This window comes from Protopterus annectens, chromosome 2.part0 (assembly GCF_019279795.1).
Source record: "Protopterus annectens isolate FY-2018-M chromosome 2.part0, PAN1.0, whole genome shotgun sequence".
NCBI classification, from domain to species: domain Eukaryota; kingdom Metazoa; phylum Chordata; order Ceratodontiformes; family Protopteridae; genus Protopterus; species Protopterus annectens.
The window spans coordinates 1,355,537,491-1,355,565,427 of record NC_056728.1 but is presented as its reverse complement, the minus strand read 5'-3'; the positions used below and the strand labels follow the sequence as shown (position 1 = coordinate 1,355,565,427).

Below are 27,937 nucleotides of genomic sequence, written 5' to 3'. Positions count from 1 at the left end.
GGTGGGTCTAGGACAGGGCTGTACTAAAGTTGTCTTCTGCATCTCCACTTGGATTTCTCACTGGTATTGTGAAGCATTGCTCCAGTGGATATTCACCACATAAGAAAGAGAGAGAGAAAGAGTAAAAAGGGATGGGAAGACAAAACAAAGAAAAAGTATTTCATATTCAGCAATATATTTTACCAATAAATAAAATAGAAAATAAAAGAAAATATTTTTTCATTTACCAACAATATGAATACTGCCATGCAGGAAGAGGTGGTAGAGTGAACTAGTGTGTCAGATACAGGAATCATGTTTGCTTCCAGGATGCTGGGAAGAGATATTGGTGATGCATCTCCAAGCATTATGCACTATCTGCTAATTGATGGAATAGTAGACTTCCTATTGCAGTACCACTCACCGCATGGACCAGAAGGGGCCCTAACTGCAACTTGCGTGCAATCTACTGCACCGAGTACCTCTGTGAAACATGACTCCACATAAAAGGCATTCATAGTATGGGCTCAGTCCTGAGTTGACACCAGGAAATAGATGTACTGATCCACAAGTGCCAAGAGTACATCCAAGAGCTGCTGCATTATTCTTGAGACAGAAGCCTGTGAGATACACAAAATCTCTGGAAGGTCCCCATGGTAAGTACAGTGAAAGATATACACACTTTAGTATCCACAGGGATAGAAATCCACACATTGCTCCAGTATCCCCTAAGGGGGTCATACATACTCACTAAGACCTTTATAATATCCCTTTTTACTCTAAACCTGTCTAGTATCTCCTAATTATCAAAATTATAATGGGTTATTATCTGCTTCTATCTCTGCCTTCTTGGCTGGTGAGCAGAACTGGGTGTAAGTGGTTTTGGCTGAGCCAAGACAAGAAGCACACAATGAGAAATAGCAAGGCTAACAGCAAGTGACAGCATCATCATTGACTGCAAAGTAGATAGGATAGGCATGACTCCTCTTTATATAACAAATGCAGAAAAGTAATAAAATGTAACCATGAATCACAAGTAGGCAACATAATGCTTTATTAGAGTATGGTGTTTTACATGGTTTCTTATTATATCTCATTATGACTTCATTTGCTTAGGCTTTTTTGTGGCCATAACTCATTAGCTTAAGTAACCTCTATGAATCTCGGCTTACTTACGCTCATTTTGGTTTGCATTAACATGCTTGCATTAAGACTATGAATACCACCCAGAGTTTTAAAAGACACTTGATTGTGGGCCATTGGTCTGATTATTTTGAACTTTGCTCCAGAGTCTTAATTTAGAAGGTTGAGAAATAGTCCCTATGCTATTTTTCTAGCCACAGGAACAGGGCATGATTTTTATGGGTCAGAACTCAGGCCACTACATCCTACCACAAACACAGTGGGAAGTCCTTCAGACAGAGGACTTACTGAAGCAGCAAACTTCTGAGAACTAGAACATGGGATAGTTAAAATAGTAACTCATTCCTACTGCAGTATAGTCTACAGAGTGGAAATGTGCTCTGCACTTTGATATTTCGCATACAGTTGAGCATATTCCACCTTATGGTATAACACTTAGAACAAGTTCTGTCCTGAGAATAGGATGTTTTCAGGCATGATTCTGAATAAAACATAAATTCTACTGGATTGTTTTTTTCCTGCTTTTTAGTTGGGGAGGGTAGCATTGCATTCACACAGCCTGTAATGCTGATAATGACTTACTATGTAGGATAAGAAGTATCTTCCCTAATCTAAATGACTCACACAGAGATACCATACCCAGGGAAATGTTGCCATGCCTATTCAAGACATCAAAGGAATTTTATCTTACCCATTGGCACAGGGTACAGTATAAATAATGTATTAATTCTGTATAGGATACCCATACCATATATCATTTTCCTCCTGCTCCTGATAGACTGCATTTCAGCCTCTGGATTCTTAATTATTTTAATATTCTTTCCTTGAATATACACTAATACTAACCTGGTAATAGAACAACAAAACAGTGTGGGCTAAAACAGGATCGGGAGAAAGCAGAACAGAGACAGCATGTAACAACAGCAAACAGCAAGCACGTTTCATTGGCTTGCTTGATTAACTTGCATGCTAAATTGTATTAGAAAACTGAAGAAAGGCATATCATTCAATGGAGTCATTACCCGAAATACAACTGCAGTGAATGGTTTGACTCAGCCTTAGAAAAGTGAATCAGATTAGTTACTTGACAGGTTTTAAAAAAAATGCATTTCAAAAAGGACAAAGTTGGTTTGAAGGAAGAGGCTTTATTCACTTTGAATAATTTCTCAGTACATCTATGTAGATAAAACTTGATGGCACGTTTACATACTTAAGATATAAAGTATAACAAAAGAATAAAGACTTGCTTGTGTTCCAGCTAAGCAGATATGAAGAACATACATGTTACCTGCTGCCCGCATTCCAGCTTAAATGTCCTTACCACTTTAAGCCTTAATATAGTTGATTTGAATAATAAAGACTAGGCACCATTTCAGTTAAACTCATTAATTAGTACTCATTACCTTTAACAGATGATGCAATACTAATAGCCCAATGTTTGGGGTTATTCAAGAGATCGTGTTTTTAAGCCTTGCCAAGAAACAATATTACCTCACCTAACATAGAAAAAGCAATTCCCTGGTAACATTTCTGCACTGTGCTGGAACTATTTTACAATAATTTTGTGTTTCTAAATCATCTTCATGAAGGCCAATGTATGTATCTAAAACCCTTTCATGGAATAAATGTTTATTTTTTTTCTTTTACATGACATTTGAACTACAAACCGCCATACTATGCCACTTTGTTCATGCAAATCTCCTTCTCTAAAAAAAAATTATCCTTCTAGATTCCCATCTTTCAGAATTTTAAGTACTGCTAATCTGCCTTCATTTGTAGAAGTTAGGCAACTTGACTAGTTATTCTGTGTTTGTGTGGGGGCATGTTTAATTTTGCTTAGCCATAATTTATGTCCTATTTATTGGTCTGAATGCTAATTATGTCCACACTATTTAGAGAAGTTAAAGGAAATGTGCATAAGGACAAGAAAAACAGCCTAGACTTTCACAACTGTCATAACATGACTTTATGCTTGCCTGCTCTCTAGCCTCTCTGTTAATATCCACAACTACACTTCTCTCCCAATTAAAAAACACTTAAGGTGCACACAAATTAGTGTTGCAAATTGTACACTCTAAAAATAATTTCACAGCAATTTAGCAATGGCGGAGCATGGTGAAATGGCATCCTCAATATCCAAAACTAGTAAAGCATGTAAAGGCGCATCTTGTAATCATATATTTGTGTCTTACTGCAGTTCCACATTTCATTAACTATTTCTAAGAAATGTCTAATAAAGAGACTTATTTTGTGGAGGCAGAAGTTAGCTAGCCTTGTTTTCTTGTTCTTTTGACATTCACCCGCATTCCACCTGTTTTAGCTGAGTATTGGGTATTCATCAGTGCTGTAAAGAGGTTGTTTATGTTTTTGATAATACAGTCATCCAACTTTACATGAATTGTTTCAGTATTTGATTATTCCACCTAATGAATGCAGCCAGACTAGGAGTGCCTGTTCTCTTTCTGGTGTTTTAGATCACTATTGAGATAGTTCTGAAACCCCAAATAACCTCTTATTGCTTAGTCAGAGTTATTTCCATGCTTACTTGGAGTAAGACTGTTATCACTAAGACTGCACTCTATTCATTAACTGCAATTTACAAAGAGTTATTAAAGGATACAGTGAAACCCTTTATAAGCAAGTGTGATGAATACAGCTAAAAAACTGTACATCTACTCCCTATAATCCTGTGATTAAAAAGTAATGGCTATTCAGTATAAGATTTGTCTCATGAACCCTGAACTATTCAATGAAAAGTAATGTCTGGCTCTAACATGGAGACGCAGTTCATATCATTACTAACTGTGAAAAAGAAAACAAACTGTTGCTCTTTCATATTTTTCAGAAACACCTGATACTCTGCAGCAAAGGATATTACTTTACCATGTTGAGCAGCCTGCCTGCCCCTGTGGGAGTGGTTACTGACTTGAGACTAGTTTTATTGGCCATTTTGGGTCAATTCCAAAACTCCTTCATCTTCCACTCTTAAAACCTGGTTCCCTCGTGGTTTTGGTGTCTTTTCAGGCTTGTTGGCTGTTGGTGAAGCACCCACCAAGAGGAGAAAACGCTGAGAGAAGAAAGGAGCCACTTTTGAGATTTTAAGTATTTTTCCTCTGTTTATTTGCTAAGTATTTCTACATAGCCGCCTATTTTGAGCATTTTCTGGATTGTTAAACTTGATTTCTGCATTAGTAACTGTATTTAGAGCACAACCTAGAGCTATTTACTGAATTTCCTGTTTGCACTTATTTTTAAAATCGTTTTTTTCTCAAAACTTGCATTTTATCTGTCTTTGGCCTAGCACTCTTGTGTGGGGTCATTTACTGCACTGTTATAACTTGTTGATACTTGTGAACCTCTGCAATCTCTGAAAAAACAAAAAAACAAAAAATCTTGCTTTTTTCCCACTTTTCTGAGATTTAAAAAAGTTCAGTTACAGGCTTGCTGTTCTTGAACTGTTTGTAAGTTTCTGTGAGGCCATTTTTGCTTGGGCTAAAGGGAAGTCTCTCTGTTGATCAGTGGCAGTGAAAAACATTGAGCCTGCCCCTGTGGGAGTGGTTACTGACTTGAAACTGTAGTTTTATTGGCCATTTTGGGTCAATTCCAAAACTCCTTCATCTTCCTCTCTTAAAACCCTCTTTTGCGCGGTTTTGCGAGTTTTTGAGCATAGTGCAACAGAGGGCAGCGCCACCTAATTGGGTTTAAACTATTCCTGGCTCCACAAAGTCTGCTCTTCACTTTTCCCTTAGAACTGCTCTATCTCTCAATTTAAACACCATATTCTCATTCTAAGGCCCTTCACTGGTCCAATTAAGTAATCCTACAAGTTAGCACTAGTAAACCATAAGCACTACTTACTCTTATACTCTCTACAATTACCCTGTCCTCTATTGGTCCGTCTTAAATTCAGTTTCCCTACATTACTCTAGCATATCCAAAGGTCAGTCAATGGTTTCCTCTCCAGACCAGCTGGTGAATCTGGGAATTTTGAGGCAATGTTACAACTGTCTCATGTACACGGACAACCCTCTCCTCCTCCAAACAGGTTCAAATATATGTGAGAGATGCAACTATTTAGCCAAACTGGAGGCTGAGCTCTCTCATCTCAAAACTGGTGTAACCAGTCAGGAGGAGACGGTAACCTCACACAACACAATTCCAGTATCACATAGTCCCACCACATCAGCGAACCAAACACATAAATACACACAAACATACTCAGAGGCTCTAAATAAGAATCTACCTAAGCAACAGAGACCTCCAAAGCAGACATCCAAGCAAACGCTACCTCAAAACAAAACACGCACAACACATAACCCACAAAGTCAGTGTGCCAAGCAGCCACAGCCCTTAAGGCTGAATACCACACCTGATACTCTTGTAATAGGTGACTCTATTGTCAGACACACTAACGTCCCGCTCACCAGGCTGAATAAAGAGAAGGTCACAGTGAGCTGCCTGTCGGGTGCTAGGATCCGCCACATAACGCAAGCACTCAGGTCACTCCAAAGCAAATACAAATATGACTCAGTCATTGTAAATGCTGGTGTGAATGACCTGAGACGTACCTCCCTGGACTACATGAAAAGAGACATAGAGGAGCTCTCTGATCATGTAGCCCAGGCTGGTATGACCCTGACCTTGAGCAGCATCTTACCCTCACCTAGAATGATGCCACAGTACAAAGACAAAATGATCGATTTTAACAATTGGCTAAAATTTTTGTGTCATTCAAAGGGGATCCAGTGTCTGTCAGCCTGGGATGACATGCTCGACAAGCCACGTTGCTTCGCTAGGGACGGCTTGCACCTGTCACCACTGGGCTTTCGGATATTGGCAAAGGCTCTTGCCACCCCATAGTGCCTTTTTTAGGCAAGGCTCAAAAGTCAAACCCACCCCCATAGACAGCACAAGGAACAAGAAGCTAAGGGTAATGCTGCTAAACGCCAGAAGTCTTAACCTCAAGATGCACGCACTCGAAGCTCTCCTCAGTATGGAGAACATCGATATCTGTGCAGTGACAGAAACCTGGTTCAAGGCTCCAGAGAGCACCCCAGCACTACCAGGCTATACCTCATATCATGCCTTTCGGCCCCAAAACCAGGACCGAACCACAAAAGGAGGGGGAGTTTCCATATTTATCAAGGATATCCACACCTCCAGGTTAGTGGTATTGCACGAAGTATCGGAGACCATCCATGTGCAACTAACAGTGGGCAAGACTGCTTTTCAGTTTATAGCATCCTACAGACCACCCTCTCAAAGTCAGGAATCACAGTCGGCTTTCCTGAAAACATTGGAGAACATGAAGATCTCTCCGAACACCATTATGCTGGGCGACTTCAACTACCCAAACTTTGACTGGGAGCACTACTCAAGCCCCAGCACCTTAGCCCAAAGGTTCCTGGAAATTATAAACTCAAATGCTATGGAACAACTAGTCACCACTCCCACAAGACGGGACAACATACTAGACCTGATCATTACCAACATGGGGACTCTATGCTCCACACCAGAAGTATATCCCTCATTGGTAAGATCAGACCATAAATTAATTTCACTGGATGTCCACATCCCGACCCCACCCCCAGCCCAGAAAACCACAGTGAAAAACTTCTCAAAAGCGAACTTCTCACTTCTCAAAACCGAAGTGGAATCCTTCAAGGCCCCAGGGTGAGTGGAAACTACGGCCCAAACTGCAGAATCCTATATAAACGCATTCTACGGACATCTCCAGGAATGCATGGATCATGCTATCCCAAACAAAACCAAGACCCAATCATCCAAAGGCAGGCGTCCAGTCTGGTGGACCCCTGCCATAAATAAACTGCACAACAGAAGGAGGAAGCTACTACATGATAGAGCAAAATCCCTAATAGGTAAGGCATCTCTGATCAGTACTAGCAAAAAATTATGATCCCTCATAAAATCCTCCAAGGCCAGCTTCGAGAGAAAAATTGCACAGGACACCAAAGATGATCATAAGGCTTTTTTCAGTTATGTTAGAAACCTGGGATGCAACTCCCAGACTTGTTCTGAGTTAATTCTAAACGACAAAAAATACACTGAACCCACAGACATCGCCAATATCCTGGCAGACAGGTTCAGTGCAAACTTCTCCACCACCTCCCCCCCAAAAGAGCAAGTATCTATCCCGGCAGAGGGCTGCCTCCCAAACATCTCTGATGCTCAGGTGAAGGCTGCCCTCTCCAAAGCAAAAAACACTGCTTCCATGGGACCAGATGGCGTCCCAGGTTGCGTCCTACATGAACTCCAAGAGGAACTAATCCCTCAAATAAAACAGCTATACAATCTCAGCCTCACTACAGGATATGTGCCCACAGAATGGCGTACAGCAACAGTGGTCCCACTCCACAAAGGTGGAGCCTCTACGGACCCTGGAAACTATCGCCCCATAAGCCTGACTAGCTTAGTCTGCAAGGCTATGGAGAGGATCATCATGGAGCTCATAAACAAAGACATTGGGGACCTACAGACACTAGATCCTACCCAGTTTGACTTTGTCAAGGGCAGATCCTGCCTTTTGAACCTGGTTGACTTCTTCAAAACAGTCACCAAAGCCATAGATGAAGGGAAGGTAGTCCACACAGCCTATCTGGACCTTGCAAAGGCATTTGACACAATACCCCACTCGGGCATCATAGATAAGCTATCCAGCTTAAATATAAACCCCTATGTCACAAGATGGGTCACAAACTGGCTCAAAGACAGAACCCACAGAGTGAGAGTTGCTGGAGCCATGTCCGACTCGAAACCGGTCACAAGTGGCATCCCACAGGGTTCTGTCCTGGGACCACTCTTGTTTGGTATATACTTTTCCGAGGTACAGGCAAACGTGGGAAGACTATGGCTCACCAAGTTTGCAGACGACTGCAAATTGGGCGCCATAATCAACTCTCCAGCTGACACAAACATCCTTCAAAAAGGTCTCACAGAGACAGATAACTGGTGCCAGTGCCATGGTTTAAAGCTAAATGCCAAAAAATGTATAGTCATACCTTTTGGCAAAAACAATGTGCCCACAAATTACCACATAGGCGGAAGCCCATTAAGTACAAAGAAAGTTATTAGGGACCTGGGGACCCAAGTTGATAGCAATCTCTCCTTTGAAAACCACATTGCCAAAGTGGTTAGAAAGACCTTCTACATAGCCCACCTCATCACGAAGGGTTTCACATCTAGATCAAGAGAGTTAATCGTGCCCCTTTATTCATCCCTCATCAGGCCCATCATAGAATACAATGCCCCTTTTGGGATGTACCTTACCCGACACCTGCAGCAATTAGAAAGACCCCAAAAGTATCTCACCAAGAGGATAAAGGGTCTCAAACAGATGCCATATGCTGCTCGGTTAAAAAAACTCCAGCTCTACTCAGTTGCATACCGCCTACTTCGAGGCGATCTATGCCTGACATACAAAGCTATGTCAAATCCAGAATTAATGGACATGCTCCACCTCAGTAAATCTAAATCCCTTAGAGCCACATGCTCGAGGGACTTGAACCTCAGCACAGAAATAAATAGAACTTGCTGGAGGGACAGGTTCATAACCCAGAGGCTCCCTTCGCTCTGGAATAGAATTCCAGTTCATGTGAGGCACAGCACCTCACTGAATCTCTTCAAGAAGAATCTCGATAGGTGGATGGGGGATCGTAGGTTTGTCCCAGGGATTACTCCCGTGTCACTATTGGACAGAGGCACTGTAAACTAAACCTTAAAAAGGGCACAGTATACTCAAATCAATGGGTGGCGTAAGCCACACAGAATCGGGCTAGGCTTATAATTGCCCCAGGGCAGATAGCCTAGTATGAACCTATGAACCTATGAACCTATGTTCAGCAGTGTGATAAATTGTATCAGCCTTCACTGGCTTAATTACTTTCTCATGAGAGCAAAGCTTATTACTTTGTCTGGGCATTCTCATTTTGTCAAGTGTATTTTTCCCCAAAGTTTCCTGAGGATGAGTTTGATTACCTTTTTAGTTTTTGTAAATATATTCTTTTTAATGTGTTGTACTCTATAGTTTGAAATGGGTAACTTCCTTGCAGCAATGATAATATACAGATTAAATATGCAGTGGTCAAAGCAATGCACAAGGAAAGGCAAATAACTGTCAGTTGTACAAGACTGACTATTTAAAGAAGAATCTAATCTACAGCTAAATAAATACCACAGCTGCCTCTAACTGAAGAAAATGCTGTACCCAACTATTCAAAGCTAGCAAAAACATCTTCTTCTTCTTCTGGCTTTTCCCAGTTAGGGATCACCACAGCGGATCACCTGTCCACTCATGATTGGCAGAAGAGTTTTACAGTGTCGAGTTACTAGCCCGGCACCCAACCTTCCACAGAAGACACACACATGCACACACACACACACCTAGGGCCAATTTAGAATGCCCAATCCACCTACAGCATGTCTTTGGGATGTGGGAGGAAAACGGAGCACTGGGAGGAAACCCATGACTGAAAAGGGTCAAAAGACCAGTTCACTTATCTGGTCATCAAATATAATATAATATAATATAATATAATATAATATAATATAATATAATATAATATAATATAATACTTACACAACCTTCTAAATATTTGCACTTTGTTCATAGGTGTGTACTAGGCTAATGGCCCTGGAGCCTTTACAAACTTAGCCCATAGGAATACCCAGACTTCGTGCCACCCGACCTTAATTCCCAGTGGCTCTGTCGAGTAGACCCATGGGAGTGATCCCCAGGGTGAATTTTCTATTTCCCATCCACTCATCAAGGTTTCTCTTGTAGAGGGCCAGTGAGGTGCTCTGTTTGACATGTATGGAAAGTCTATTCCATAGCAAGGGCAGTCTCTGGGATATGAACCTGTCCCTCAAGCATGTCCTGTTGATTGTGGTAATGAGGTTGAGGACACTGGAGCATGTGGTGTGGAGGGATTGGGATTTCTTTAGATGTAGCATTTCTAACAGAGCTGGATTAGACATAGCTTTGTATGTCAAGCAGAGATTGCCTCTAAGTAGGTGATATGAGACAGAGAATAGTTGGAGTTTTTTGAGTCTGTCCATATAGGACAAGTGTTTAAGGCCTAGTACCCTCTTTGTGAGGTACTTTTGCGGCTTCTCTAGTTGTTGCAGGTGTCTAGTGAGGTACATGCCAAATGGGGCATTGTACTTGATGATCGGTCTAATGAGGGAAGAGTAGAGGGAGACAATGACCTCTTTCTTCCTGGATGTAAAACCCTTAGTAATGAGATGTGCCACATAGAAGTACTTTCTGACCACAGTGGCAATGTGGTGATCAAAAGAGAGGCTGCTGTCAACCTGTGTTTCCAGATCTCTTATAACACCTTCTATGTTCCTTGGACTACCATCGATGTGGTAATTTATGGGAACTGGGTTTTTCCCAAATGGGATGATGACACATTTTTTGGCACTGAGCTTAAGGCCATGGTTCTGACACCAGTCATTGGTCTCAGTGAGGCCTTTCTGTAGGATGTCAACATCACTTGGGGAGTTAATAATAGCTCCCAACTTGCAATCGTCTGCAAACTTTGTCAGCCAGAGACCCTTTGTGTTGGCCTGGACTTCAAAGAAGTAGATACCAAACAGGAGAGGACCCAGGACCAAACCCTATGGGACTTCACTCGTGACTGGTATGCAGTCTGACGTGGAGTCTGCTTCTTTCAACCTGTGGGTTCTACATGTGAGCCAGTTTTCAACCCACCTAGTGATATAGGGGTTGATGCCTAGCTTAGTGAGTTTTTCTATGATTCCTGAATGGGGAATGGTAACAAACACCCTGGCCAGATCAAGGTAGGCTGTATGAACCATATTGCCTTCATCCACAGCTCTGTTGACTGACTCAAAGAAGTCGACCAAATTGAGCAGGCATGATCTACCATTCACAAAACCAAACTGTGTGGGATCCAGAGTTTGGAGATTCCCTATATCCTTGTTTATTAGGTCCATGATGATGTGTTCCATAGCTTTGCATATCAGACTCATCAGGCTAATGGACCGATAGTTCCCAGGGTCAGCAGTCACTCCTTCTTTGTGGAGAGGGATGACTGTAGCAGTGCGCCATTCTGTAGGGACAAAGCCTGAGGTGAGGCTGTGACTGAACAAGGCACACAGGTGAGGTGCCAGTTCACTTTGTAGTTCATGTAGAACACAGCCAGGGATACTGTCAGGTCCCATGGAAGCTGTATTCTTGGTCTTGGATAGTGCTGTTTTAACCTGTGCAGCAGTAATACTGGGTACCTGGCAATCTACTGGTATTGTGATTGGTCCTTTGGGGGGGGGCAAAGTTGGCACTGAATCTGTCAAACAGTATATTGGTAATATCTGTTGGCTCAGTATAGGAAGTACCATTGTGCAGTAGCTCAGAGCAAATCTGCGTATTGCCACAGAGATTCTTTGCATAACTACAGAAGGCCTTGTGGTTGTCTTTACTATCTGCTGCAATTCTGTTTTCATAGCTAGCTTTAGAGGATTTGATGAAGGATCGCACCTTTTTGTTGAGGCTGATAAGGGAGTTTTTCCCGTCTTGGGACTTCACCTTATTTCGCATCAGTTTACTCCTTCTGTTGTAGAGTTTGTTTATGGCAGGGAACCACCAGATTGTCTTCCTTTTTTTGGAAGAGAGCGTCTTGGTTCTATTGAGTAGGGCGAGATCCATGCATTTGTGTACGTGTTTGTACAGTGCATTGGTGTATGATTCGGTGGTCATGCAACTATTCTCCTTTTGCATGGGTACCATGAAGTTAGCCAACTCTGTTTTTAGGAGCCCAAAGGTAGCTTTGGAGAAGTTTTTCATGGTGGTTACCTTTGTTGGGGGGGGGGGATTTTGATTTCCAGGGTGATTAGTTTGTGGTCAGATCTAACCAGGGAGGAGTTAACTACTGGTGCAGAGCAACGGTCACCCATGTTAGTAATGACCAGGTCAAGCATGTTGCTACCTCTAGTGGGGGGTAAGAATGAGTGGGTTCAGGGCATTTGAATTAATGAATTCCACGAAATGTTGGGCAAGTGTACTGGTACATGAGTAGTTTTCCCAGTTAATGGAGGGGTAGTTAAAGTCGCCCAGTATAAGAGTGTTAGGTTTGACCCTAATATTCTCCAATGTGCTTAAAAATGTGGAGTGTGAGTTTTGGGACATTGTTGGGGACCTATAGCAGGCTACGACCTGAATCGCTGTCTTACCCAATGTTAGCTGCACCTGAAGTAGCTCTGATGCATTATGTTGGGCTACCAGTCTGGAGGTGTGCGGATCCTTTATGAATATGGAAACACTACCACCTTTGGATCTTCGGTCCAAGTTCTGGGGCCAAAAGGTGTGGAATGAGTTACAGCCTGATAGTGCAGGGGTGCTTTCTGTTGCCTTGAACCAGGTCTCTGTTACAGCACAAATGTCGATGTTCTCCATTTTAAGTAGTTGTTGAAATTGATCATTTTCTGCTTGTACTGTGGTATCATTCTGTGTGATGGTAGGATGCTGCTCAGGGCTAGGTCATACCTGCCTGGGCTACATAATCTGAGAGCTCCTCCATGTCTCTTTTCATGTAGTCCAGGGAGGTACGTCTCAAGTCATTCACACCCACATGTACAATGACAGAGTCTTATTTGTACCTGTTGTTGAGGGACCTGAGTGCATGCGTTATGTGGCAGATCTTGGCACCTGACAGGCAGCTGACTGTTACTTTCTCCTTAGTCAACCTAATGAGTGGGACATCAGTGTGCCTCACTATCGAGTCACCTACGACTAGTGTGTTGGGCATGCTGTTCTGCCTTAGGGGCTTTGGTTGAGTGGCACACTGTTTCGGAGACTTATGTGTCTCGTGATTAGTGTTGTGTTGTGGTGGACAAGTGCGTTTCTGCCTATCACTTTACTCGTTATCATACAGGTTGCTCAGAGGTGATCTGTGTCTCGCCTACAAGGCAATATCGGATCCTTCCCTACTAGAGATGCTCCATATCCATAAGTCTAACTCCTCATGCATTACCCACTTGATAGGCCTAAATAATGTAATATGTGACATCAACAAAACCTGCAGGAGAGACATGTTTGTCTCCCAGAGGCTGCCCCATCTCTGGAAAAGACTTCCCATACATGTCAAACAGAGTACCTCGCTGACCCTCTTCAAGCGCAACCTTGATGAATGGATGGGAAACCACAAATTTGTCCTGGGGTTCCACCTTTGTCCCTCATTGAAAGGGGTGACAGGTGCTGACTGAGGTTTCTTTTTTGAGGATAAACTCTTGGCTAGGCCATTAGCCTAGTAACCTCCTATGATCCTATGATACGGGTACTGAGGAATACGCCATTTCTCTGGAATTGTGTGATCTTGGAAATGGAATATATATAATTATCAGGGGGTGTGGGGGTAGGGGGCTTGACACTTTGCAAAAAAAGGAAGGTATGTCTTACCATAACATTCCATATGTGTTGTAGATCTTTGTTCATTCATTACAGATAGGACCTCGGTTCCATCTTCGGAACTGATACGGTTATTTCCCAGCTGGTGCAAGCCAAAAACTCTCAGCTAAGAACCTACCCATAAGGCCCCACTCCTAGATACTCAAGATCGAGTTTGCTGCCCTAGATAAAATATGTAGTAATAGAAAAAATAGTAGGAGGCTTTGTCTGGGCAAATACCCTAACCAGGAGTTCCTAAAATCCACCAGGAGTCCAGGCAGGAGGAGGAGGGTGGGAAGTAATGAATGAACAAAGATCGACAACACAGATTGAATGTTATGGTAAAACATAACTTCTTTATCTGATGTTGTAAATCTTTGTTTATTCATTACAGGTAGGACTGAGTCCCCAGCTACTTAAGTCTTAGGTGGCCCTAAGGAAGGATATTCCTGAGCACCACAGAACCAAAAGATGCTCATCCCCTGGAGGCCAAATCCAATTTCTAATGAGAAATAAAGGTATGAGGTCTTGCCCAAGTGGCTGCTGCGCATATATCACCCACAGAGGCTTTGGAATGAAAGGCTACAGAAGTAGCCATAGATCTGGTAGAATGTGCCTTTATTCTGGAAGGTAAGGATAGCTTATTTTGTTGGTAGATAAGGGCAATGACGTTTCTAAGCCAAGAGGATAAAATCAGTTTGGAAACAGGTTTACCCAGTCTGGGTCCTGCAAAGGCCACAAACAATTGGTCTATTTTCCTGAAAGATTTAGTCCTGTCCAAATAACAATGAAGCTGCTGGTGCACATCAAGGGTGTGCAAAAGGTACTCCCCTCTATTAGAATGCTGAGGGAAGAAAACCAGCAGATCACTAGATTGGTTAATGGAAAAGCCAGAAATTACATTGGGCAAGAAAGAAGGGTCAGTATGAAGGGACACCGTATCCATGTGGAAGATCAAGTAAGGACTCTTGACACTCAAGGCCTGCAGCTTAGATACTCTTCTCGCTGAGGTGAGTGCTACTAGAAGTATGGTTTTCCATGATAAAAATTTCAAATCACATGAATCAAAGGGTTCAAAGGGAGAACCTGTGAGAGACTGAAGCACCAGAGTCAAGTCCCAGTGTTCTAAGGGAGGCTTGACCAGAGGCTTAACATGTAATACTCCCTTCAAAAAGGTCTTGCATAGGCAGTGTGACATAACTGAAGAATTATCAATACCATTATGAAAATTGGCGATAGCTGCTAAATGTACAGTGATTGTTGAAGCTGAGGCTCCTGTAAAAAGGTAGTCAGGTATTGTAGGCTCTTCTGAATAGGCATAGAGAAATGGTCTAAGTTCTGGTCTTTGGCACAAATAGAGAACCTAGCCCATTTACTAGAATAAACCTTTCTAGTGGAAGGTTTGTGTGAGGTCAGAAGAATTTCACGAACAGGAGATGGGATGTCAGGCAGCCTGGCAATCATTGGAAGTGGAGGAACCAAGCTGTGAGCTTGAAACTGTGCAGGTTCAGATGAATCAGTCCTTGAGGATGAGATAACAGTTCCTGGGAATGATCCAGGATCCATGGGCTGTGAATCAGATGAGGTCATAGAAATGGAAACCAGGCTTGACGTGGACAGTAGGGAGCAATGAGGATCACTTTGCTTTTCATCCTCTGAGCTTTCTGGAGAAATTTTGGAATGAGGAAAAATGGAGGAAAGGCATACAGAAGACCCGGGGGCCAATCTTGTGTTACAGCGTCCCTTGGTGGTTCCCCCTGAGGGGGGATCAAGACAAAATAGCTTCTGTATTTGTAGTTTAGAGAGGAAGCAAACAGGTCGCAACAAGGCTTGCCCCAATGTTGGAAGATCTGATCTGCTATTACAGAGATGAGGGATCACTTGTGAGGCATCAGGATGTTCCTGCTCAGATTGCCCGCAATAAGGTTCGAACTCCCAGGAATGTGCATTGCTATAAGAAAGCAATTGGAAGCTATCGCCCAGTGCCAAATCCTCATGGCTTTCCGACACAGGGGGTAAGATCTGGTTCTGTCTTGCTTGTTGATATACCAGATGACTGACATGTTGTCTGACTAGATTGCAATGGTCCCTAAGGGTAGGGATGCATGGAACGCTTGCAACACTAAGAGAACTGCCCTCAGTTCCAGGACATTTATGTGCAGGTTGGCCTCGATGGGGTTCCCTGGAAATGCCCCTCCCCCAACAGTGAAGTGTCCGTGGTCACCGTGGCCATGGTTTGGGGAAGACAGAACGGTCTACACCAAAGATTCATTTGTGGCTTCATCCACCATACCATTTCTTCATTGCAATGGTTTGTAAGGCGTATCATTTGGTTGAGTGGAAGGGTTAACAATGACCATTGTGCAGAAAGGAGCCACTGCAGGATTCTCATGTGCAGTCTTGCCAGTGGTACTAACATAATGGCAGCTGCCATGGACCCCATGAGTTGCAGTACAAGACGTGTTGGTACATATGTGCGAGGTAGAAGGTCTTGGATTTGGTGTCTTATTTTCAAAAGCCTGTGAGGTGGGAGAGAAGCTTGACATGATGTCGTGTCGAAGACCGCTCCAATAAATTCAAGTGTCTTCATTGGGGACATCTGAGATTTGTCTTTGTTGATTGTAATCCCCAAGTGGAGAGCGAGACATTGAGTGTAAGAGAAGCTGCAGACTAGGAGATTCCTGATTGGAGCAGTAAGGAGCCAGTCATCTTGATAGGGAAACACCTGGAATCCTTGTAGTTAAAGATGAGCTACCACAACTGCCATACATTTGGTGAACACTCTGGGGGCTGTCGAGAGACCGAATGGCAGTGCCCTGAACTGGTAGTGACTGGCTCCCAGCTGGAAGTGGAGAAACCTCTGGGGGCGGTGATCCATCTTTATGTGGTAGTACGCATCTTGGAGGTCTATAGAGCACATCCAATTGTCCCTCTCTAGGAAGGGAAGAATGGACTGTACTGTGACCATCTGGAATTTTTGAGGTTTGATAAATGTGTTCAGTAGGCTGAGATCCAGGATTGGTCTCCAGTCCCCTGTCTTCTTTGGCACTAAAAAGAACCTTGAGTAAAACCCAGATCCTGTCTGGTCTGGTGGGACTGGTTGGATGACTCTTTTTCTTAGCAGCTTTTCTATTTCTAGGGCTGCTAATTCCTTCTGATTGGGTGGCACATCGGGAATTCATTTGATGGGTCTGGGAGTTAAATCAAATGTTATTTGGTAGCCTCTGGATACTACTCTCTGCACCCACACATCGGTAGTAATAAGATGCCAGGCTGGTAGATGCAGAGAAAAATTACCCCAGACTGCTTCCAGAGGAAAGCAATAGGGCCGATGCTCAGAAGTGCTAGTAGGGTCTGCCGGAGAAAGAATCTCTGGTGCCCTGGTTACGTGGACCCCCTCTACCCCGAAAGGGGCATCTTCCATAAGAGTTGCCCCCTCTGCCCCAGGGGGATTGTTCGCAATGAGTGTCACGAAAGGATCCTGGGGATTTCTTGAACCACATTTTTCCTCCCTTCTGGTTCCTGGAGTAGGACCTCTGGGAGTTGGAAAAGCGTATGCCCACAGCAGACAAGGTCTTTCTGTCTTTCTCACTATGTGCAAGTGTCTCATACCTTGGGTCCAAAAAGTGCAGATTCGTCAACAGGTGCATTGACGAAGGAAGATTTAAAGGGATCTGCAAAATCACACCACCGCATCCAAGCATTACGTCTCATGACAACACCAGATGTGGCATCTCGAGCTGCCCCCTCAGTGGTGTGAGATATCAAATGCATCAAGGAGTTTAAGATGGATTCAAGGGTAGCTAGCTGTGAAGTGACAGTGTTACACACCTCATGAGGCAGTACCCCCACCAAACAGGAAGACATTTCGGAAATTAGGTCTCTTTGGAGGCGAGTAAAGTGTGCCAGATAGTTCAGTGACCGAATGGCGAAGGTCATTGAAAATGTTGAACAATATATAAACTTTGGCGCCCACACAAGAGAGATATTTTAAAGGTACACTCCATCTGAAATAAAAAAATCAATAGAACACATAAATATATAATACTATGTATGATAAGAATATCCATATAATATGTGCATAATATTATATAATATATTATATATATAGTATGTAAAAATTAAGAATGGTGGGGTTAGAAATATAAAAAATATATATATAAAAAAATTAAACTATAGATATAAATATGAAATATGAATATAGATATAAATAAATATAAAAGTTAAAAAAGTATTTGTTAATAAAGCCCGTATTGGCAGTAAGTATAATTGTAAAGAGAAAAATCTTAAATCAGGGAATATGGGGGGATAAAATATAACTATGAGACCTATGTATAAAAAGTATGTTCACGTCAATATGGATGAGATAATATTAAAATTATAACAGGTAATGGAAGTAATAATGAGAAACAACCAATATACCCTTGGAGTGTAAAAAAAAAAAACTTGTAAAAAAAATACTAGTACTTAAATGTAATAAATGTACACACACCTTATCAGTTATTAATGAAAAAAGTTAATAAATAAGAAAAAAATATAAACAATCTGACAACTAGAAATTGTTTTAAAATCCATAAAACTGTAAAATCAGTTCGCTTTTTTGTCTGTCAATATTTAGTGTGAGACTATTTTGAAACACTAAGTGGTAAAAACATTGTTCTTAAAACTCATTGTATCTGTTGCGTAATTGATATTTCGGGTACGCTTTTGTATATCAATCATAGGTAATAATGATCTAACAGATGCTATAATAATAACACTTATTCAGATATAGCAAGATTCAAACCTTTCAAGGTCATTGAAGCATAGGTCCATTTCCCCAGTCTGTCCATGGTCCGGGATTCCCTGTTTGGAGGATGGACAATGGAACTATCTTCTGCCAGTTCCCTCTTAGTGGCCACCGCCATGCCCATAGAATCAACTGTCAACTGCTTGGACTAGTGGGACTGGTCTTCAGGTGTGGATAAAATTTTGTCTGGTCTCCAGGGACAGGTTCTACATTGTCCTGGGCCTCCAAGGCATGCTGCACAATTAGTTTAACAAGGTCATCTGCTAGTGGGGTCAACCAAGAAGTAGATGGCCAGGCAGGGAAGGCCTGCAGGAACATCAATTCCTCAGAAGAAGGGTTAGAGGACTCCACTGTTTGAGGATTTCGAGAATGTCTCCGAATGAAATGTCATCTGGGGGAGAATGTGGGGACCCTTCCCCCTCATCACAATCAGTGTCTTCTGTGATAGATTCCTCCAGGGAATCAAGGTGCTTTCTCTTGCACCGTTTCTTCTGGGGTGGCTCTCCAATGGGATCTTCTGAGGAGGACTCCGGAGAAGGGGTTCCCTACAAAGGGGGTTCTTGTAACTTCCGTGCCTGGGGACCCGAGATAGCGGGTTGGGAGAGGTGCATGCTAGAGGAGGTTTCTAACACTGATGTCATTGGTGTAGACCATGAGCCTTCAGAATGAAGGACCCTTTCCATCACCTGTACAGCAGGCCCACTCGAAGAGGGATGGGAGCCCGGAACTGGGAGGGGTAACCTCAGAACTGGGGTCACACCCCACCCTGAAGAGCCCACCTCTAGTTGAGGGGTTCCAAGAAAACTGAAAGTCGTCAGAACCGTGGACATAGGCGGTGCCAGCGAGAAAATAGGCACTAGACTAGGTACCAAGGTACAGACGGTCCAAGCACTGCTCCAAGAAAGCATCGGCCGATGCAAGGGTGGATGGTGCTGACAGGGGAAACACTGCTGTCGGAGCCGAGACAGTATGTACCGAAGCGGACATTGGTACCGAGATCAGAGTGGATGCAGGAGGAGGATAAACAGGGGAAGATGTGGTAAAAGATTCCGAGCCAGGAAGGACGGAAGGTCTAGGTGGAATGGGCAATCCCCTAGCTGCCAAAAGCTAGTCCACACCCCGCATTATGTCCAGTTCAGAAAAACTCCTAGTGGATCTAAAGGAGGCTTCTGAAGGAGAATCAGGTCTTTCTAGAAAGGGGCTAAACCTCTGCCCCAAAAAAGGGTCGTAAGTTGGAGAATATCTTGTCCTTGGTAGGTATTCGAGTTTTGGAGCTGATGGAGCTGAAGAAACTGTTGGTACTGTGGCTGGGGATGGTGCCAAGGCATATAAAGTCATCAGAGCCCATGGAGCCGAAGAAACTGTTGGCACCATGGTCAGGGATGATACCAAGGCATGTACAGTCATTGGAGCCGATGTGGGAACCAAGGACGGCACCAAAGTCAGTGGTGCCATTGTTGGAACTGAAATAGGAGTGAATATCATGGTCGACACAGAGGGAGAGGACACAGAGCCTGGTGCTGAGGAGGTCTGCCTCAAGGGTGCCGGCAAAGCACGGAGCCAACTCGGTTCCATAACTGACAGAGATGCAGGAACCGAGCGACTCCATTTTTCCTTATGTTTTTTGGTCTTAGGAGGGGTCCGACCAGATAGAGCCTCTGAGAAAGGTGTCTTGAATAAACCTTTTAAAATAAGTTGATTCTTATGTTCTGCTAGTGTCCGATTACTAACACTGACACAAATGTCACAGTCAGTTTTAATATGATCCATGCCAAAACAGTAGGCACAATGGACATGTGTATCTGAGTTAGGCATCTTACGTCCACACTTGTCACACTGCTTAAATCCCAACTTAGCTTTGTCTAATATGGTAAGGTAACAATGCTATCCAATAGACAAAATAAGGGAGAAATTACCAGCGATGTTATTTTAAAGAATAAAACTAGTAAAACGGAAAGGCCTGTCAAAGACAGGAGAGAGGGACAGTACCAAAAAAGGTAAAAAAATTAAATTAACAAGGAAAAGGGTAGAAAATAGGCTTAGGTTATAGGCGACAGTGAGAAAAGGCTAAATTGACTAAAAATTTAGTAATTCTGAAGAAAAACTATCATAAAATTAACAATTTGCTACTTAGCTTTGAGAGACATGGCTAACACGTCTGACTAGGAACCCGGCAAATGAGATCTGGAGTATCTAGGAGAGGGGCATTGTGGGTAGGTACTTAGCTGACAGTTTTTGGCTTGAGCGAGCTGGGAAATGGCCTATCTGTTCCGAGGATGGAACCGAGGTCCTCTCTGTAATGAATAAACAAAGATTTACAACATCAGATATATTGTTTTGTAGTTGCACACACTAGGGTTATCTGCTGATCATATGCAGTCCACCTTAGTAATACATGCTAACTGTAACCCTGCTCCTAGCCCTAATCCTAACCCTAACATGCATCTTATCTCTTAAAAGGACCTTCCCATAACACTAACACTACATAAGACAGCTCAGACACTCACTATGTGCACACACACGCACACACACACACACACACACACACACACACACACACACACACACACACATTCTTTATCTATCTTTGCACCTCTTTGTGCCTTCAAATTCATCCTTTTCTGTCTGTTGACCTATCTGTCTAACAGTTTAGCTTTGTAACAGACTCGATCTTAAATGTTAATATGATGCTGGCTATGTTAAGATAGCATCTAACAATAATGGTGATGATTCACTGAGTACTGATCCAAATAAAAGTAGGAAGTGAATTCTGTATTTAATACAAACTGGATGGCAGTACACGGAGATACACTTGAATATATTTTTTTTATGGAGAAAATAAAAGCAATAATTTCTTGAGATATTTTTGCAAACAGAATATGGAAAGATATACATTGAAAGAAAATAATATGTTACATCTCAAAAAGTTTCAAGTAGTTTGGAGGTTTCCCAGTGCTGTCTCTCTGTGAAATTTCAAGACGTTTTGCACTTGAGAGTTGTATATACTCCAAGTACATGCACAATTCCAGATTGTAGAACAGACATACAGAAGTCTTCAGGTTGCAAAAGCTAATGAGGAATACTGCAGCCCTGCACTCAGTTCCAAAAAAGGAATCAGACTCCCTACACTACCATGCTTAGAAAATGTACTGCCATTGAAGATCAGTGTAAAACCTTCAAATAATGCTTTGGCCCATTTGAGTAAAAGGGCCTATGCAGTACAGTTACAGATCTATGCATACATCATGAACTGGTACTGCAGGTATTCCTGTTGTATATTAGAAGACTGTATGCCTTAGACCTGCACAAATTTAACTATGGTTTCTGGCAAAAACATACTATGTATAGCACTGAGTTTTGCATTTTCCTGTTACATTCTGAGTCTTGCACATAACTTTTTTTGGACTTTCATAGCACACACTGCAGACTTTCAAACAACTGATAAGGCACTATAATGCAGACACTGTATGAATGATATTCCTAATGCCCACATTACCAGTTTATTGTACAGGTGGAGCTGTAATGAGGCCTGTGCAGAGTTTTGCCTGCCCCAGGAGCAATTGTGCACACATGTGATAGAATACTTATGTGAGCAATCCCCCTACATACACTGTAGAAGACAAATGATGCGTTTGCACTGCAGCCCTCCAGCATGAACTCCAGCACTATCAGACTTAATAATACCATCATAACATTGTTGTACTTGTCATGCATTCATTTCATCTAACATACAAGTGACACTGTGTAGATGGTGTTTAGTGCTCTCAGCAAGTATGTGGCAGGCTTGGCATTTATCTGATTATGCCATAAACAAGTAATGAGCTTCTTTTATAGTAAAAGTGTTTTACTACCTGCAACTGGGGTGGCAGGTATCCCAAACATATGGCATTGGCATAGCAACAGGAAGTGCAGTACTCCTGTCCAGTATTACATCAAACTGGGGAATGGAGTCGGTTTATAGATTCATAGGTCAGTACTAGGCTAGCTACCCCTGAGGGCCATTATAAGTCTAGCCAATTTCACTTTTTGTGCTCAAATTAACCTATTCCATTTGGTTAGAGATTGGCCTAACCCACCCCATGGTCAATAATTATATATTGCCCCTTGTGAGAATAACCGGGATCATACCACAGATAATTTCAGGGGACACATGTGTGGGATAAAGCATCATAAGTATCATGAAGATGTGTATAGTAATCCATGCTGCAATTTATACGGTGTCTTGGGCAGATACTTTTCTAGCACATACAGTGAAATTGGTTTGGAGTGGAATGTGTTATAGCATTACCTTACTACTTTAACAATTATTTACATTAAATTTACCAAAAGGAACACAATGGGTCAGCCACTCTGATACAGTTTGGCTAGATAAAGGCAGGTCTTCCTGTTCTTTCTTGAAAGAAAAGAAAAAAATCTTCTGAAGAAATTAATTTTTGTAGTGTAGTACCTTTGTTGCCTGTGGGTGCACAATGTATATAGAAGATGTACTCCTTCATTTGTTACAGTTTTGATAGAAGACAGGAAGATGACTAGATTGGCTCACTAATGCGATATTACAGATGGCTATAGGCAAGAAGGTGAGATTAGTCTCTAATGATATCTTTATGTCAAAGAATACTGCAAAAGGGGATTTATATGTTAAGGCTTCTAACTCTACAAGTGTACCTAATGTTACTGCAACTAAAAGGGAGTTCTAGGAAAGAAATGTAATGCCCGCTGAATCAGTTGGTTCAAAATGTAGTACAATTCATTTTTCCATTATTAATTTCAAACTTTAGTAAAGATACATATATTTTCTTGGTGATTTTAATTGCAAAACACCCTTTAGGAAAAAATGACCACAAGAATTGCTTAATTTGCATATTGTTTATGTTGGAATTTGCCTCATTTTCTTGAACAGCAGAGTATGTGGAGACTGAAGGATGTATTTTTTGTTTTTGCAAATTACATAATTGTGCTGCCATTCTTTTACTTTATCAATAGCCAGCATATTAACATGTTTACTGACATTTACCTGCTTTTTTTAATTTGCTCTAATCTGCTGGCAGTTTGGTGATATTTGAGTATATTATTTCATTATTTCTGTGAATTATTTACTGCTTTGGACATTATGAAGGGCTTGCTTAAACTCATTGATACCTAAACAATTCATTTAATTTCAGACAGTCTGGATTATTTTAATTTACTGCCTTGAGAAGACTATTGAAACAATGCTGAATCCATTTTGGGGCTTGTTTTCTTCTGAAGATAAGTATCCATTAGTTTTCCTTCTTAATCTCTTTCTCTGTATATTTATCAGGTTAGTGTATTTTGGGATGGAGCAAGCATTCCACTACACTACTCAGATCACTTTGGAATTTGGTCCTGAATGTGCAAACCCTATTTTTTTCTTGTGTTTACACTGGCATTTAGCAGCTAGATATTTTTATTTAAATGTTTACATTTTGCTATTGTTGACCAGGTTAGTCCCATTTGGCTAGTGTCCCGTTTTTAGGATAGACCCAAGGTAGTATTAATACCGAGTAGGTGAAACTTGGCCAAGACTCCAGGAGAATTCTACTATATTGTTCAATTAGTGCCACTGATTCTTTTACATCCATCTGAGCTATCACCAACTCTGCTAGATTGGGCCTCAATTTAACAGAATCTCACTGAAGGACAGCACTCTCAGGAATGCAGCATCCCCTAATACTGAACTGCAGTGTTAGTAATGGAAAACTAATTCAATCAGATAATAAAAAAGCAACTATAATAATAAATGTTATGAAGAAGCCACTTCGCCTTCCATTTTCAGATTAACTCTTTGAAAGAAACTTCTGTAAAAATGCTTATGATTTGCAACATTTTGTAGGACTGTAGCATGAGTGTTAGAAAAAAAGTAATTCAATGCACATGTTTCGTTACTTATTTGTTTGTGTGCTCTCTAAAGGTGGACAAATACATCTGGATCATTTTCAGTTCTGTGTTAGGTACAGATAGATAATCCTGCAATCAAAACACCACAACTTTATTACTATTGCTCAGTAAGATGTATATATATGTATATATATATATATATATATATATATATATATATATATATATATATCAGTTAATTTCAGAAGCAAATCCCTTATAAACAGCTACAAGAAATACTGTTGGCATTCAAGAGAACCCGCTGTATTAGCTATTTATTTAAGACATTCTTGCTCACTGGCATTCATCTGACATCAGGATTTGCAGACTTGGGGGAGCTGCTTACTGTCGTCACCACTAAATACAAATGGATAGCACAATCTCCTTGTTATCAATTCTTTCTGAATCACTTCGGAGCATCCATCTTCTGTTCACAATGGTCCTATTCTAGTTATAAATGATATAAAAACATGTATCAGAGTATTTCTTACCCTTGAAAAAAGAATAAAAAGAGCATCAATGGCTCATGATACTGGAAAGCTGTGGTTCTTCTGCATGTAATACCTTTTAAGATCAATCTTTACAGGCAGAACCTTAACAAACTTCTCTTTTCTTCTTCAGGGTGTCTATTATTTTCTATAGTAGCCTCAATAAAAATACAATTGGAAGGGTGCAAAAGAGTTATTGTCACACTCGCACACATCAGAGGACTGGTGCCTTACAGGGCCATGAAGTTCTAGTCTGCTTTGAGGCACCATACAAATAGTCTGGTGCTTTTCATACCTGTGTGCATAGTAATGTCCATTCAAAGTACTACCCAGCATGCATTACTGCAGTTATATTTCTTTTTTTGGTGTGTGTGTGGGGGGTCAATTTGAGAACCGCTTATTTTATGTGCATTTGCACAGCTGTTAACCCTTCAGATTACACATTACATGCACTTACACACACACACACACACATATATATATATATATATATATATATATATATATATATATATATATAAAAGACTACATAGGTATGTGTAATATCGGTATATGTATGCATTTATATATATATATATATATATATATATATATATATATACACACACACACACAGATATATATATTTATAAATATAATATATATATATATATATATATATATATATATATATATGCGAGCACACACACGTATAAATAAGTGATGAGTGCATATGCACACACAAATAAGCATATATTCACACATAATTTTATACAGTATGTCTGTGCATATGTTGCAATATGTAGTGAATTATTAGAATGAGACAACATCTGAGTTTGTCATATTGTTTTTATAATACTACATCAACTGAAGCTGTTTAGAAAGCAACTGGATATAGTAACTTAATGTTTTACGGTTAACTATATTTCTCATTCAACTGCTTATGAGACAAAATAAATGAAGATAAAAGACTTCTATGATTACTTACAAGCTGTACTGCATTCCTCTTTAACTAAACTAGCATTATCTGAATTCCAGATGGCACTGCCAGGAAAGTGCTGCGACGTGAAGAAAGTATAAAGTTATCAATGCAGATGAAATCAAATAGAATCCTAATATAAAATAATATGAAGTGGATTTACACAACATTAAATTCCATCACATAAAAAGTAATATCTGCTTTATAGATTCAGTGTATACATATATGTCCCTTATTGTTATGTTGTGCTGTTCTTTAAAGCCATATACAGATTCATATTCTCTTCACAAAAATGTTAAAACTTGTATGCTTGCAAGAGGTTGAGAGTTAAAGCAGTTTAAATGCAGTGCAAGTCCAACAAACATAAAACTTACCACCCCACCAGTTCGAGGATATGTTTTGCAGCATAGTAAAGGGGATGCAGAAGAAAGCGATTAGCAAATCACTAGCTGCCAAAGAGCAGATGAAGATATTAGTGACAGTTCTCATGGCTTTCCTCCGGGTAACCACATAGAGAACTAAAGAGTTTCCAAAAACTGCTAATGCGAAAATGATAACACAAATGGCAACGAAAATTATCTTGGTATGCGTTGGCAGCTCTGGGATGTACACCAAAGGCTGTAAATGATACATTTGGATGAATTGCTTTTTTGTAACATTGTTCTCCTTCAGGAGCATAGCAAACTCCTCTGGTGTAAAATTTAAAGAATGCATTTTCTGGCAGGAAGAGAAAGTCAACCATCTACCGTAGATCTCATCTCCATTCTCCAAGAAAAATAAAAGTTTCAATAAGTAGGAATTCCGAGCTGCGACAAATGATTAGGTGATGCTGGTTAGAAAACCAAATACTGATTTTTTTTTCTTTCTTCGCAAAAAAAGCTTTACAGTTTCAGTACACAGAAATGACTCCCTCTTTAATGTTAGAGCCCTTCCAACCTACCAGAAAAGATTATAGCAATCTTACATGTATCTCCGTCTAGGGAAAAAATCGTTTCTGCGACCCTGTTTTTTGTGAAATACAATGTCAACACGATGTTTATTTCAGTGTCAGTCTGGCAGAGCCTTTTTTCTACCATCAGAAATATAGTCATAAATGGAACTTCACGACTTTAGTAAAGTCTTGGTGGGTAAGTTGTCAATCATTTTCTGCTTTGTGACTGGTAATGATGAGGTGGGAGAAACTGTACTGTTTCTTAACTTAACTCCCTGCTAAGAAGTTCTCACTCTAAACACCGGGGGCGTGACTTTTTTTTTTTTTTTTTTTTTTAGTTGAGGGGATGCTGGGGAGGAGCGCAGATGCTGATATCTACCAGTAACCAATAGTGCGCCCAGGAACAGTCTTGCACGAGCCACTTCAGTCTTTCAGTGACCGTTTGCCCAGGCACTGTCTGAGCTGAAAACGGCGTATATCGTTATGTTACAAAGGTTACAGATCTGCTTGATTTGCCGTACTTTTAAGTGAGCATTACTACTATGGCCAAAGTGGGACATTTTCGGGACAAACATCGGATTTTACAGTCCACGGTCAGTACAAAGGATAGAACTTAACGTTTTGCCTAAATAAAGCTTATTCTTGTAGAATTTTAGTTGCTTATTCTGTTTCTTATAACATTAAGGTATTTTAGATACAGATTAACTGTTTTATGCAGCTGTTACATAAAATACTGGAAATAATTTTGTCCTAAAATCTCAGGACATCTGGCATTTTAAATTTTTTGTCAGACCACAACTGCGCAAAGAGGGACTATCCTTCGCAAAGTGGGACAGGTGGTAACCCTACTAGCACTGGCCTTTGAAAATCATAGTAGATTCAAAAGAACACCTTTATAGTGTTCTGAATAGATTTTGAAAGAGCAAACCCAACGCAGTTAATTATGTAGCTAATGAAGCTTTTGTAGCCTTGGGTTAAGTTATTCAATCATTTTAGCAGCCTTAAAACAAGCAAAATAAGAATTCCAGGACGTACAAGGCTAAATATGATGACCCCCAAAAAAAAAAGCTATGCCTAAATCACAGTTTACAGGTATGCGAAGGATCGGTATTTTGAATTATGGAACCACCCGATTCTCCCCTGCGAGCACTGGCGCTTAATGCTTCTTGTTTGTGTGAAACACGTCCGTGTCAAGTCATAGTGTTCAGCAGTTGTTTATTATTCACGTGGTTTTCTAGTGGTCATTTTCCTTGTTTATTTTGCAGTGTGTCGTGTCTTTATTAAACGAGTTGCCAAATATTATGCCAGGAAGTTGACTCAAGGCTACATT

At 41.0% G+C, this 27,937-nt stretch overlaps 1 protein-coding gene across 1 annotated transcript in view; it reads right to left on the bottom strand.

Annotated features, from left to right (window-relative positions):
* QRFPR (pyroglutamylated RFamide peptide receptor) overlaps positions 1-26,871 on the bottom strand; it is a 527,635-nt gene extending 500,764 nt beyond the window's left edge. Inside the window, exon 1 of the mRNA XM_044061535.1 lies at positions 26,051-26,871. Within this exon, the coding sequence (XP_043917470.1) occupies positions 26,051-26,390 (340 nt within the window). The 5' untranslated portion in view covers positions 26,391-26,871. The remainder of the gene's footprint in view (positions 1-26,050) is intronic.
* Between the last annotated feature and the right edge of the window lie 1,066 nt (positions 26,872-27,937).